This window comes from Lytechinus pictus, chromosome 1, assembly GCF_037042905.1.
Source record: "Lytechinus pictus isolate F3 Inbred chromosome 1, Lp3.0, whole genome shotgun sequence".
NCBI classification, from domain to species: Eukaryota; Metazoa; Echinodermata; class Echinoidea; order Temnopleuroida; family Toxopneustidae; genus Lytechinus; species Lytechinus pictus.
In genome coordinates this window covers 13,473,033-13,486,435 of record NC_087245.1, presented here as the reverse complement: position 1 = coordinate 13,486,435, position 13,403 = coordinate 13,473,033, and the positions used below count along the sequence as shown (strand labels likewise).

At 35.3% G+C, this 13,403-nt stretch overlaps 1 protein-coding gene across 1 annotated transcript; it reads right to left on the bottom strand.

Annotated features, from left to right (window-relative positions):
* Positions 1 to 7,194: 7,194 nt before the first annotated feature.
* Positions 7,195 to 10,460, bottom strand: LOC129260464 (lysozyme-like). Its single transcript, XM_054898468.2, has 3 exons — positions 10,372 to 10,460; positions 9,757 to 9,918; positions 7,195 to 8,597 (listed from the first exon to the last, which is right to left on the bottom strand). The coding sequence occupies exons 1-3, from the start codon at positions 10,430 to 10,432 to the stop codon at positions 8,368 to 8,370; spliced, it is 453 nt and encodes a 150-aa protein (XP_054754443.1). The 5' UTR covers positions 10,433 to 10,460; the 3' UTR covers positions 7,195 to 8,367.
* Positions 10,461 to 13,403: the final 2,943 nt, after the last annotated feature.

The following is a 13,403-nucleotide window of genomic DNA, read 5'->3' as shown; positions in this document are numbered from 1 at the left end:
AAATAATATATATACATACCAGTAATAATATAGTAACATATTCATGAAACCCAATAACGCATCGCACTGAATTTATAATGCGAGCACGAAGCGCGAGCTGTTATCAACCTGGAAATGGGACATTTATACGCATTTTTTTTTTAATTGTAAACATGAAGCATACCTATTGAATTTCACCTGGAGCAAATATCTCCACTTCGGAGCATATTTCGCCAGAGCGATTTTGACGCTAAGAAGTTTTCTTTGTACTGTTATAATAATTACATGAACACGCGTAATTTTTTTCATTTTAATCACCAGGCACGTAATAAAACTTAAACAAATGCCCCCAAGGAATAAGAAATTAAGAATATCTATCACTCCTTTGTGCTTATCCATTTTTTCTACTTCTTTCTATGTTATGTATCAGGGGCCGGGAGCTGGGGGGCTTCAGCCCCAATTTTTTTTTCCAAAACCGTGTACAAAAACGTAAAAATTACCATATGATTGTGATTTTTAGCATGGTCAGCCCCCACTTTGAAAACCGTTCCGCGCCCCCTGTGTCTGTCATGTAATATATCATGCAAGCATAGTTTAAATTTACTTTGCATTGACGTCTTCATCCTGTGCTACAATTGTTACGCGTATGAAAGTACGAATAGATGAATAAATAAATGTCGCATTATCGGAGCAATTTACGGCGGAGCAGAAGTCGGCGGAGCAAATATTGACGGAGCAGATTTTGGCGGAGCAAATATCGGCGGAGCAATTGTCGTATAATCGGAGCAGATGTCGGCGGAGCAATAATCGGCGGAGCAATTGTCGGCGGAGCAAATATCGGCGGAGCAGATGTCGACGGAGCAAATATCGGTGGAGCAAGTGTCGACGGAGCAAATATCGGCGGAGCAAGTGTCGACGGAGCAACTGTCGGCGGAGCAACTGTCCGGAGCAATTGTCGGCGGAGCAGTTGTCGTATTTTGCGTAGCAGTTGTCGGCGGAGCAGATGTCGGCGGAGCAATTGTCGGGTCACCCTGTAAACACTGTTCATTCCACAGTTCCATTTGAACTCTTAGAAATTGAGAGCGATGGAGAAGAAATTAGCTGAACAGAGTGAGGAGATTCGAAATCTACAAAACAAGTCTTAAGAAGCCGAGCAATATTCAAGACGGAACTCTATTCGGATTTTTGGCTGCCCTGAATCAGAAGAGAAAAGCACCGACGATATCCTTCTCCGTATGGCTAAAGATAAATTGGGAGTGCAAATCAGCATCAGCGATGTGGACAGGAGTCATCGGATTGGCCCAGTAAGGAGAGGGTCAACACCATCGAATTCGTCCGGATCATTGCCGAATAATTCTCAATCATTGCCGAATAATTCTCAATCTCGTCATCGCCCGATTCTTGTTCAATTCGCAACATACCGCGCTCGCCAAGATGTCATGAGGGCGAGGCGAAAGCTGAAAGATTCTGGATTCTCAAAAGCGGAAGATTTATCTCATGCAAACTACAAGCTACTGAGAGCAGCTAGGAAATCAAGTAATATATCTTGGTCGCAATATGGGCGGATTTCGTAGCCCAGCCAGCAAGTAATGGAAAAACCACTATAAAGATGATCAAGTCCGTCGAATATCTTAAAAAGCTGTAAGAGATATCTTTTTCCGTTGATGAATTTATGACTTGTAAATTGTGATGGCATCCTGTGCGATGCATCATTCCAACGAAACTCATTGCTTTTTTTAATTTGTAACATAATTTTTTTTATTGACTTTGAATGTTCGACATTTGTATATCTAACCTGTTTAAGTAGTATTACTCATTTATTTATCTTGGGGAACTACATTTCTTTTAAGTTAAATTTGATAAGGAATTTTAATGGTAAGGAAATATCCATGCGAAATATGTAGGGAGTCTGTAAAATCAAATCAAAGAGGCCTTTTTATGTACGCAATGTAAAAATTGGATTCACGTATCACGTGCTCTGGTGCCAGTTAAATTATACGACGATAACACAGAAATGTTCTTAAATTGGGAATGTCCACAGTGTGCAATGAAACATTTACCGTTTTATGGTGAGAGTAAAATTTCTACAAGTGTGTCTCATAGTCCAAATAAAGAATTAGATGGGAATATTGCCCATAATTTCGGGTCGAAATACGACCAGCTTTCAAAGAGTGGAATAAAATGCCTACATCTGGACGTGGTCAGTATTTTCAAGCATTTTGGCGAAATAAAATCATTTTTGTGCAGTAATGATATTCACTTATTAGCTCTGAATGAAACAACATTAGACAATAGTATCAATGATGCAGAGATCTATATACCTCAATATTCTATTATTCGAAATGATCATGACAGAATAAGTGGAGGGGTAGCAATTTTTCAACCACCGACCGACAAGTGGATGTAAACGATACAACCAACTAAAAGCTGTTTATGGTCTGAAACATATAAATACTTCCGAATACACAAGAATATGCAAAGATTCTTCAACACTAAATTGTTGATCATATTATAACGAACTGTCAAGAAAATGTACATTCGTATGGTGTAATTCATAATGGTCTTAGTGACCACTCCATGAGCTTCTTAATTTTGAACGCTCATCGATCAAATGATAACTCTTCTAGCAACATTTCGTAAGTCAAAAGGTATAGATTTAAATGCTTTTAAATCAGAAATCAAGGACATTGACTGGTCTATTGTAAAATAAATGGACAGTGTGGACAACGCTGTCGATAGATGGAAGGGAAGGAACTTTTGTTGGGAGTAGTTAATAAATACATGCCAATCAATATCTAAGCGGGTGAGAAAAAAAACACTCCCCGTGGTTGAACGAACACATTTTTGAATTGATGAAGAAACGAGAAAAAAATGAAACAAAGGCAAAGGTTAATAACAGTTATCAATATTGGAAAAAACTATAAACAGTTGAAAAATAAAGTTACATATAAAAACAGACAACTTAAAAGAAAATGTTTTTACGATAAGCTGACTGAAACTTTAAGACAGAAACCAAATTTGGTCAACTCTCAAATCTCTCATACCTAACAAAACTTCCCCGTCATCTATTTCGTGTTTGTCTCATGATACTTTTGAAACTGCAAATCATTTTAATAGTCATTTTGCCAGTGTTGCCAATGTTTTACATGCAGGTAATGATGCTAATATCTCACAAATGTGTAATGTTTCAAATAATGATATGAGAAATCTGTTTCCTAGTCGTTATGAAATCAATTTTAAACTATCGAAAGTATCTGAAACAGATGTATTGAAAGAAATATACAGCATTAACAATTAGAAATCAGTCGGGCTGGATGGAATCAGTTCTTATGTATTAAAAACTTGTGCAACGGAAATTATCAAATAATTGCATATCTAATTTATAAATCAATAACGGATGGTATTGTTCCCTCCAATGGAAAATTGCAAATTGCAAAAATTATACCACTGCACAAGAATGGCGATAAATATCAGCCGGATAATTACAGGCCCATATCATTATTACCTTGTGTCTCGAAGCTTTTAGAGAAGGTTGTTCAAAAACAAATATTCCGTTACTTGAATGACAATGAATTACTAGTAAACGAATAATCAGGCTTCAGGTCGAAACACTCCACAACTACTGCTCTAATCAAGGTGACTGATGAATGGGTTTAAACGCTGGATCAGGGGAAATTTACTGGGTGTGTCTTTGTAGATTTACATAAGGCATTTGATACTGTCGACCACCATGTCCTTATTAAAAACTCTCATATTGGCGCTCAAGGAACAACATTGAAATGGTTCCAGGACTATCTAATAAATAGACGTATTATAACTTCAATTGGGCAAACATTATCTGATGTATTTACCCTTGATTACGGAGTGCCTCAGGGGTAAATAATAGGCCCGCTGTTGTTCTTGATTTTCATTAACGATGATTTGCCAGTGTTTTTTACAAAGTGTAAGCTGCATTTCTATGCCGATGATACGGTTCTGTATTATTCCCATAATGATGTTGATGAGATTCAATCATTATTAAAGGAAGAGTTGGGTAACCTCGAATCTTGGATGAATATGAATAGACTCATGATAAACTCCATTAAAACTGTATGTATTATAATTGGAACAAATGATATGCTTTCTAAACGTCATACTCTCAATCTCAAGTTAAATTCAACTAGACTAAATCAAGTGACAAGTTTCAAATATCTTGGATTAAATGTGGACCCTGAACTTAAAAGGAATATTCATATAGAGCAACTGAACAAAAAGATTGGGGAAATTATTGGCTTTTTATGGGGACTGAGATGTTTTATTAATGAGTCAAATCTAAAATTGATTTATTCTTCTGTGATTTTACCCCATTTCTATTTTGCGGACACGGTTTGGCAAAGTACCAATAAAAATTATCTTGACCAACTCAGAAGCTCCAGAATAGAGCGGGAAGAATTCTCCGAGTCAACCCTTATGAACATAAATCAGTGTATCTCATTTATTATGATGAAGTGGGAAACTCTAAAGTCTCGTCGAAGGAGACACATGTACACATTATTGTTTAAAACCTTCCATAGGATAACACCCGATTATGTGACTGACAAATTTGTTTTTAATGGAAAGTATTATGGGCTAAGATCTAATTCAAACCTAATGCTTCCAAAACCATGAACCAATCAATGTAAAGTACATTCTTATATCGTGGATCTGTATTGTACAATGAACTGCCACTCAAGCTACGCCAACTGGACACACTTAATATATTCAATAAACACGTGCAGATTTTTTTGACTATTTTGATATTTGAAATCCGCAATCCCTTATTCACTGCCATACGACAGTAATCGGTGTAATAACAGACTAAATTGGGCGTTTAGGTAATCAATAATTAGATGGGTGGGTTAAAGGGGTGGGCATTTTCACAATGGAATATTTTTTAAATGTAATTTAGTTTTAGTTTGAAATTTTATTTTATGTAATAAACATCTTGTGTTTTTTAGGGTTGGGTGGGATGATTGTCTTTGCATTTTCTTTCTTGTATTCCATTAAGTATTGTGTATATTTTTTGTAATTATATATGTTTTTATATGCATATATATACATTTTAAAGGACCCCATGGAAGAACAGTGGTATTCTGTTAATACCGCTGAAATGGGCGATCCTCCATATTTTATTTGACGATTTGTTAAATTTGATCATGTATATATTTTATTCTTTTATATTGAAATAAATACAAATATACAAACAAACAAGGAAAAAACGAATCTGGAAATAATTTATTTTATGTTCAGAGGGGATTCATGCTAGAGTTCACACCTAATTCAACAGCAACATGTATTACTACTGCAAGTATCTAAAGGGCATTATTTGATATAAGGACATGAAAGACAAAGGGGTGAGGTTTGTGGGGGTATCTCGCCTTAGTTTGCATTTTTTGTCTGCACTGTTCCTTTATATGATTTTCTACCTGAAATATGCATGTGTGCTTTGTAACATATGTGACGGGTGTTGGGAAGGGTATGTGTGGGGGATGCAGAGCATGTTTGCAGTGGTGTGTGGGTGTGTGTGTGTGTATGTGTGAGAGAGAGTGCATTGTCGTTATATAGGGACTATTTCATAAATATGTGCATTTATACAGAAGGTATTTTGCATGTTTTTATATTTGCATTTGATTATAATGTGTAATTATTTTGTATAAACTTAATTGTATTTATACCTGGTAAAAATGGTTATTATTAATGTTTTATGTGTTATTATTTTATTTAGATAGAATAGATTAGAATAATTTCATTGTCCATAAAGGAATGTTCTTTTTCACTGGTTTACATACATGTAGATATACAATGTATATACACAAAACAAAAGAACAAACAATGATGATAACATATGTCAACATATATATATTTTTTAACCCAAGTATACATGATTCACGTAAATACATGTACATACAATACACAAGAACTGGAATGAAAGCTGGTATGCATGTGCAAGTGTAATGATATTAAAGGAGTGTGCATAGTATGGTGATTCTGTTATCAGAATTGAACCGCTAATAAATATATTCATATGATTAGAATTTATCTATAAAAATAATTATTAAACAATGAGTTCAAAAAGACGAGGGAACTAATTACTGGCGAGACACAGTGATGGATGGCGTTCGAGACGAATTATTGCCTGAAACGGGTTTTCAATGTGCGTGGTGCACATGGACGAATTCCTGAACGGTTGAAAGTAAAGTTCTGTAGGGTGGGTGAATGGGGTCCTGCATAATCTGTGTTAGTTTAAAAACGACTCTCTCTCCCCCCTTCTCCCCCCTCTCTCTCTCTCTCTATTTTGGTAGAGATAATCGATGGATGGCAAGTCTAACCCTAACAAGCGTTGGACTATTTATCTGGGTTGATTAAGGTTCTTCAATGCACATTTTGTTGCATTGGCAAAATAACACAAAATATTATTTATCAGAACACTCTGGATGATGGACTCGTAAAAAGAACAATGATTCTGTCTTACACATAAAGCTTTTTCTAGATCCTTACAAAATAAAGCCTTTGTTGTGCTTTATCAGCAGTGTAACAATATTATTGGACCAGTTTAGTGACTTACTCAGGGCCCTGGAAACGATTTTTTGGCTGGGGGTGCTGAAATAGGACTAAAATCAGGGGCGGATCCAGCTTTCGCCATTAAGGGGGGGGGGCGAAAAAAACAGTCACTTCTTTGCTTTATTCTTATAAAACATAGTAATCTCATAAGCCATATCTAAATAGTGCGAGCGCGAAGCGCGATCTAATTTTTTGAAAATTTCATGTATCTTGACCTAAAAAACGAACATTCTGGGCAATGTTTGTGATCCTTAACAAAATCCGTATATAAGTGATCGAAAAGGGACCTGTTGAGGACTGTTTGTTGTTAGCCATAAAGCGATACATATTCAATAATCAAATAAAGCCAGCGCGAAGTGCGAGCTGAAATAACTTTTGAAAATTTTATGTCGATTTTTTAATCAAATTTTCAGTATTAGTTTGTTATCCTTGTCTGATCTTTTCATACAAATAAACCTTTTGTTGGAGTATAAAGATGACCAAAATGCTAGGCAGAAAGGGTTAGAAGGCCAGTGTTTGTAGAATTTTTGGTCATGCTCTGCATCGATCTCGGCAGTAGTTTCATTTAGTAATCTCGTAATATCATATTTTTACATTGACCACAGTTTAATCAAATTGGACTAGAATAGTACTATTCATGTAAATCTATATTTTATCTTTAATGTGTTGGAAAAGAGTGTCCTTTTCAATAATTATTTTTAAAGGACCATATTACTTACAAAAAAATAGAATAAACTATGTTTCCTCTTTTAGATGATGCATCGATTTTTTATATTTTTTTTGCAAGAAAGGGACAGTGTTGTCTTCCAACCGGTGTGTCCTGCACCCATTCTGTACCTCGTTTTTTCCTGTTTTGACATATTCACTGCTATCAGATGTAGAGGAATACGTCCACACATTCATTTTGAATAGATCATACCATAAGTGGTTTTAATGATGCGCCAACATTTTATCGCCCAAAGTGTGTGCGTGTAAATCATCTCCTCCTATCTCGATATCCTCTTCCGATGTTATACGTTTACGATAAGACAATTTATGTAAACGGGGTTTTCGTTTGCGGGTCTGAAATTAGTAACATTAATATGTAAAAGAAAAAGCAAACCATCTTTCTCTTTACAGTTTAATGAACTTTTGGTTTCGTCCCCCGCCCCTCGCTTCATACAGCCATGCTATACTGCCGCATCAATCCCCATTGATGACACAGTTTGAGAAATGCTCATACGTATCACCTTTGAACCAATATTACGTCACTATTGGTGCAACAAGAATGATCATCCTCCCTTCATTCCACCACATGCCAACAAACTGTGTAAGGATTTAATCCTTTTCTTTCTATCTTAATCTTATTACAGGAATTTATAAATCACGTGATCACTTGAAATAAAATGCTGAAATGACGGTTAGCAGAAGGACATGACAAATAAAAACGATAAGTGTTATTATAAGTGAAAAGAAGAATGAATAAAAAAGAAGCACAACAAATTTGAATGATATTGCCGCCAGACTCGACTCAGATGGCGTGCTTTTATTTGTAAGTGGATACCTCATCAAGCTATCATGCCTGAAAATTATTTATATAATTAAATTTTGTATTACAATTATTCTAAATAGTAAAATGACAAATCCCTCCCAATATTTTTTAAATAGTGAAGAATAATAATGATAAAATAATGACTATTTTGATTGATTGAAATAAAGATTAGCGCGATGATGATTAACAATAGGACCTACACGTCATTTTAAAAGGTGAGAACTGAAATATTTTTGTTTGAATTTATTCTCCCTTTGACCTGGTTTCAATACTTTTTTTTACTCCAAGCAAGGTTCAATATAAACACTACTCTGCATGCAGTCATACACTTTGTTCCAGTGGGCGTCTGTGCTGGAGTACTTGTAACCGTTAGGACCGCCGTTATGGATCCGTGAAAACTGCTCACATCCTGGTGCAAATCCAAGTCGCTGTTCTGTGGCGTAGCGTTTCATATAGCCCTGTACGGCTTCCTCGCTGCATACCCAGTCAGCAGTACACTCTTTCCACGCTGTTTAAAATCAAACGATAAACTCAAGTTTTGATTTGTTGTTAAGCATAATATACACAAACATATTATACATGATATACATACACACGTAGAGGTAGTGATTCCTTATATTCACATCAGCTAGAGGGCAAAATAAAAAACAGAGCAGTCCCATAACAAGGGGGGTCCCTGGGTTCCTCGGAACCCCGCCGCTTGCTAACAGCAAAAAATATAAATAAACTGAATTAAATAAATAAGTAAATAAATAAATTAACAGTAGTTAACATGATCAACTCGATTTTCATACTCGCATTAGTTTGATCATTGAAATACACAGCTCGTTCTTTATTTAAAAGTGTGCTTAAAATGATATCCGTTTTTCAGATTGGATTATTTTCAGCTTGCTGGCATCTTGTCATGATTACAAAGTGATAAGAATGTCCCGTTTTTAGGTCTAACCCTAAAAAGAAAAGCCCGCGCTTCGGATTTGTTAAAATTGTTTATTGGATATATTTGTTGTCCTTTATTAAAAAACGTCCTTATGAATTGTCAATTTTTATTATTAAAAAAATCAGCTCGGGCTACGCGCTCGCATTATTTGTTCATTCAGTTACCCTTTCCTAATAATTGGTACGAAAAGTGCATAATTATTTTCAGGTCAGGATATCAAGCATTTTTGGCTCGCGCTTCGCGCTTGCATCATTTGGTTGGTGAGATATCTAGTTTCTCATGAGTCACTGCAAACAGTCCAAACCAGTTCAGTACATTACAAATTTCAGCTCTCGCTTCACGCTCGGATTAATACTGTTTACTTGGATAGGCATCTTCATCACAATTGCACTGAGCTTTTGCTTTTCAGGTCTGAATATAAATATATAAAAAATGTTTAAGTTGCTTGCCCTCGCATTATTTATTTATCATAATGGGATACACGGATTAATTCATCCATGTAAGCGGAATTGTGTTATTGTAATATATCATTATTCTTTTTTGTTACATCGTCACAAATGAAAAAAGTATAGCCTACATTTTAAACAAGTATGCGACATCATCGTCTCTCTCATTATCAACCATCAGTGACCAATGGGCACGTAAGTGCTTTATGACAATATGCAAAACATTCATTTTACATCCGATTCTGTCGGAATTATGCTTCTTCGATTTTTCCTTATGAACTCACATCCCATGAGTGATCCACCATACAGTGTAGCATCCAACCAGTATGCTTCCTTGATTTGATAAGGACCACAGGATAAAGAGCCTACATCATCTCGACAGACCGGGTTTGGCATCTTACAACCAGATTCAACTTTACAGATGCAGGCCAAACAATCGTCTGGTACTATGGGAGGTGAAGAAGAATGAATCGAGTTAGTTTATAAACGACTCCCTATAAAGTGAAAGCGAAGTGATCGAGATTATCTTCTTCTTCTCTTCCTTCTTCTTCTTCTTCTTCAGTCCTTCCAACAATCTGCTTCAAATTTTATAAAAATGTCGAATGCAAACAAAATGTTTTCCTATCATAATATTCAGCATTTATTTTTCTAGTTTTCAGCGTGTCTGCATCATTTTATCATTCAGCATCACTATTAATGCTAATTACGTCCCAATAATAAATCAAAGTTTTTTTTAGAACATTTAATTGTGAATCCACTCAAAGTCCAGAAAAAGGAGAGAATGATAAGTACGAATCGACATAAGAGAATGAGAGAGAGAGAGAGAAAAAAATTCTCACGTCACATATTGTTTTTTTGTTTGCTCTCTTCTCAGTTAAAAACAACTCTTAAACACTTACCGGGATAACCACCCGACACCAACAGGAAATAAAGATGGAGCAGAAGACAAAAAAGCAACATCTTTGTTCGCAAGCAATTGAACTATGACAATCATTATTATCTGCATAATCATAAGTGTTATCAAGCCATGATGACGTGTAGGCCTATCTACTTCAGCCAGCGGTAGGCCTATGGGTGGGATGGGGATATAACCCCCCCCCCAAAAAAAAAAAAATGTTCACAATAATGTCATAGGTATGATGATCTTGAATTTCGGGCTGATTTTAAGCATTTTGTGACCCCTTATTTTTTCCCTTAAGATCTGAGTTTGTGACATGCACCTGCACCATGATGATCTACTTTCTGCATACTCGACCCCTCCTACAAAAAGGGGGAAGCTATATGAACCGTGATTTTACTAGTTAGGGAAAATGTAAGCTTACGAGTTAACACAAACTCTTCAGTGTTGAATTAATATGAACTTCGTCAATCATATCACTGGCGTACAGATGGAGGGAGGGGGCTTGGGGCCCAATTTCCCCCCTCTCCCATTAATATCGACCACTGAAGGAATAAGAAGGGACAGAAAGGAGAAATAAGAAGGAAAGGAAATGAAAATAGCTCATAATACAACTCATTATGCCACTTAATCCTATTGATATTAAATATTGCATCTGTAAAGAATAAGCGATGAATTCGAGACATTGGTCACCTCTTGAAAATAGATGTCCAAATGTATAAGTCCTTTTCACTTCATGTAAGCCTGGATCGCCCTCCTTCACCACATGCACATCTTCAATATCCCCCTCCTTTCGTTTGAATAACTAATAGATATATTGATAAGAATATCATGACTGCTTTTATCATCCTGTGAAATTCTGCACGTGTGTGATTAGATATCATACTGCGTTTCGCCATTGAGTGTCATAATTATTATCTCCGTTTATTTCAACGTCTTCTTTTAAATACACGTTACAGATCATTTGTATACGCATTGAAATATGACCTATAACATGACCCCCCCCCCAAAAAAAAAAAAAGGCTTGGGAATAGCAAACCATTTGTTTGAAACAATGTTTTTACTTACACAATTCAGGAAAAGGGGACATTAACTTACGCCCATAACAAAACAGACTTAGAACTTTCAGAATATCGCTCATTTTAATTTTGTTTGTTGATTACGTTGTTATATTTTCAATAATCAATTTCTTATAAAAACATACCTTGGGTTAATAAAGATATGTCATTTTATGAAATATAATTGTGAATAAAATCGGACATGAATATGTACTGTACATGTATGGTACATGTATCATTGATATAGGCCTACGGACTACTTAGTATATTCCGTGAGTATCACTCCAATATCTATCATGATTGTACTATGACGTACTATGTATACGCTTTACTTTGATTGAAAAACAGAGGGCGCATTCTCGAAACATCATCAGAGGAGCAATCAAATAAGGATTCCAGATTTATGCACTTATTTATTCTATTCGATTAAAAAAACACATATTATGTATAAAAATACCACATTAAAGAAAATCAGGTAATAGAAGCATAAAATGTTAATGATTTCGCGTACAAATAAAAAGTGATCAAATGGGATTTGCGTCACTGCAACACTTAGAAAATAAAACTTAATACAAGGACGTGTCGAAAATTGGAATTAAGGTGTTTTTTTAATTGACATATTTTTTATATAAATGATACATCAAAATTCATACTACAGAAAATATGGTAAATCTACTAGATTTGAAATAAGTCATGATGAAGAACAAATTACAGGTAGCATCATTATGCAAAGGAACAGAGATAGGGATTCGGTATTTACAGATATCCGTGTAGTTTCCTTCATAACCATTAACATTACTGGTTCCAAAAAGATTTCTTTATAAAGTGCATTATAAATAAGATGAGCGACATGCTTGATGAAACAAAGTTATCCGTATATTTTAATAAAAAACCTTCTGATTCTATTCCAATTTTAAATCTATTTCTTAAATGTTATTAACACTTATATTTCAGATTTTGATGCTTCAACATATCTAAACACAGCTAGCCAGTACTTTCAATTTGAGATAGTTAAAGGATTCGATAGGGCATGGAAATAAAATATCTAATTACCATCTTTTGTACTTCTAGAAGTTTATGAGTATGTAATCATTTCCCCAGATAATATTTCCATGACTTCAGATTGAACTTATATGTGACAAAATATATAGAAATGTTCCTAGGTAAGAAATAATGTAATATAGTTTACGCCTGCAAGTTTTGTCACCTCCGTGTCCGTCTTCGTATATACATTGCGTCCCCAAAAAACTATACACTTTTGAAATGGCTGCCAAATAAAAAAGTAGCACTTTGGGAAAAAAGACTTACATATATGGAAAGCCAATAAAGTCAACTTTCGAATGACACCAAAAAGTTTGAAAACTATTCATGCTTGAGTGAGCACTGCCCACTGAAACAAAGGGTATGAAAATTAGGGTGGGCTGGAATTAGCCTTCCAATTTATGTCAGTTTTTGAGAGGCAAATCCTTTCGAACTTGCAAAGTTAAGGGCGTTGTGATAAATTAAAGATCAACCGTGACCAGTTTTGGTTGCTTAAGCAATTTTTTTTTAATTATTAAATTGAACTTTAATGCATGAGTGAACATAAATTACACTTTTGGGGCAGCATTTCAACTTTATCATGTGGATCTCAGCAATGTGTTCATGGGAGTCGGGAGAATATGGGATGAGATAGGACTTAAGTGGGAGAAGTCAGAAGTAGGTTGATGGAATAAGGGTCAACAGAACATTAAGCCCCCGTCCCCTCCCTCTTTCCCGCCCTCCCCTCCTGTTGAGAGACTGATGGCTATTGTCATGTACGCGTGAAGTCCAGAGCAGAATGTTGATTTAATGATTAATTCTGAATTTGGGCATCAAGTTTTTCGTATCAATCATTTAATCAACAATTTATCAGTAACTCAACTCATTCAATGGGCAATGTGATCAATCAAACATTCAGTTTTTTTTTCAATAAATTACTTCATTAATCATCATA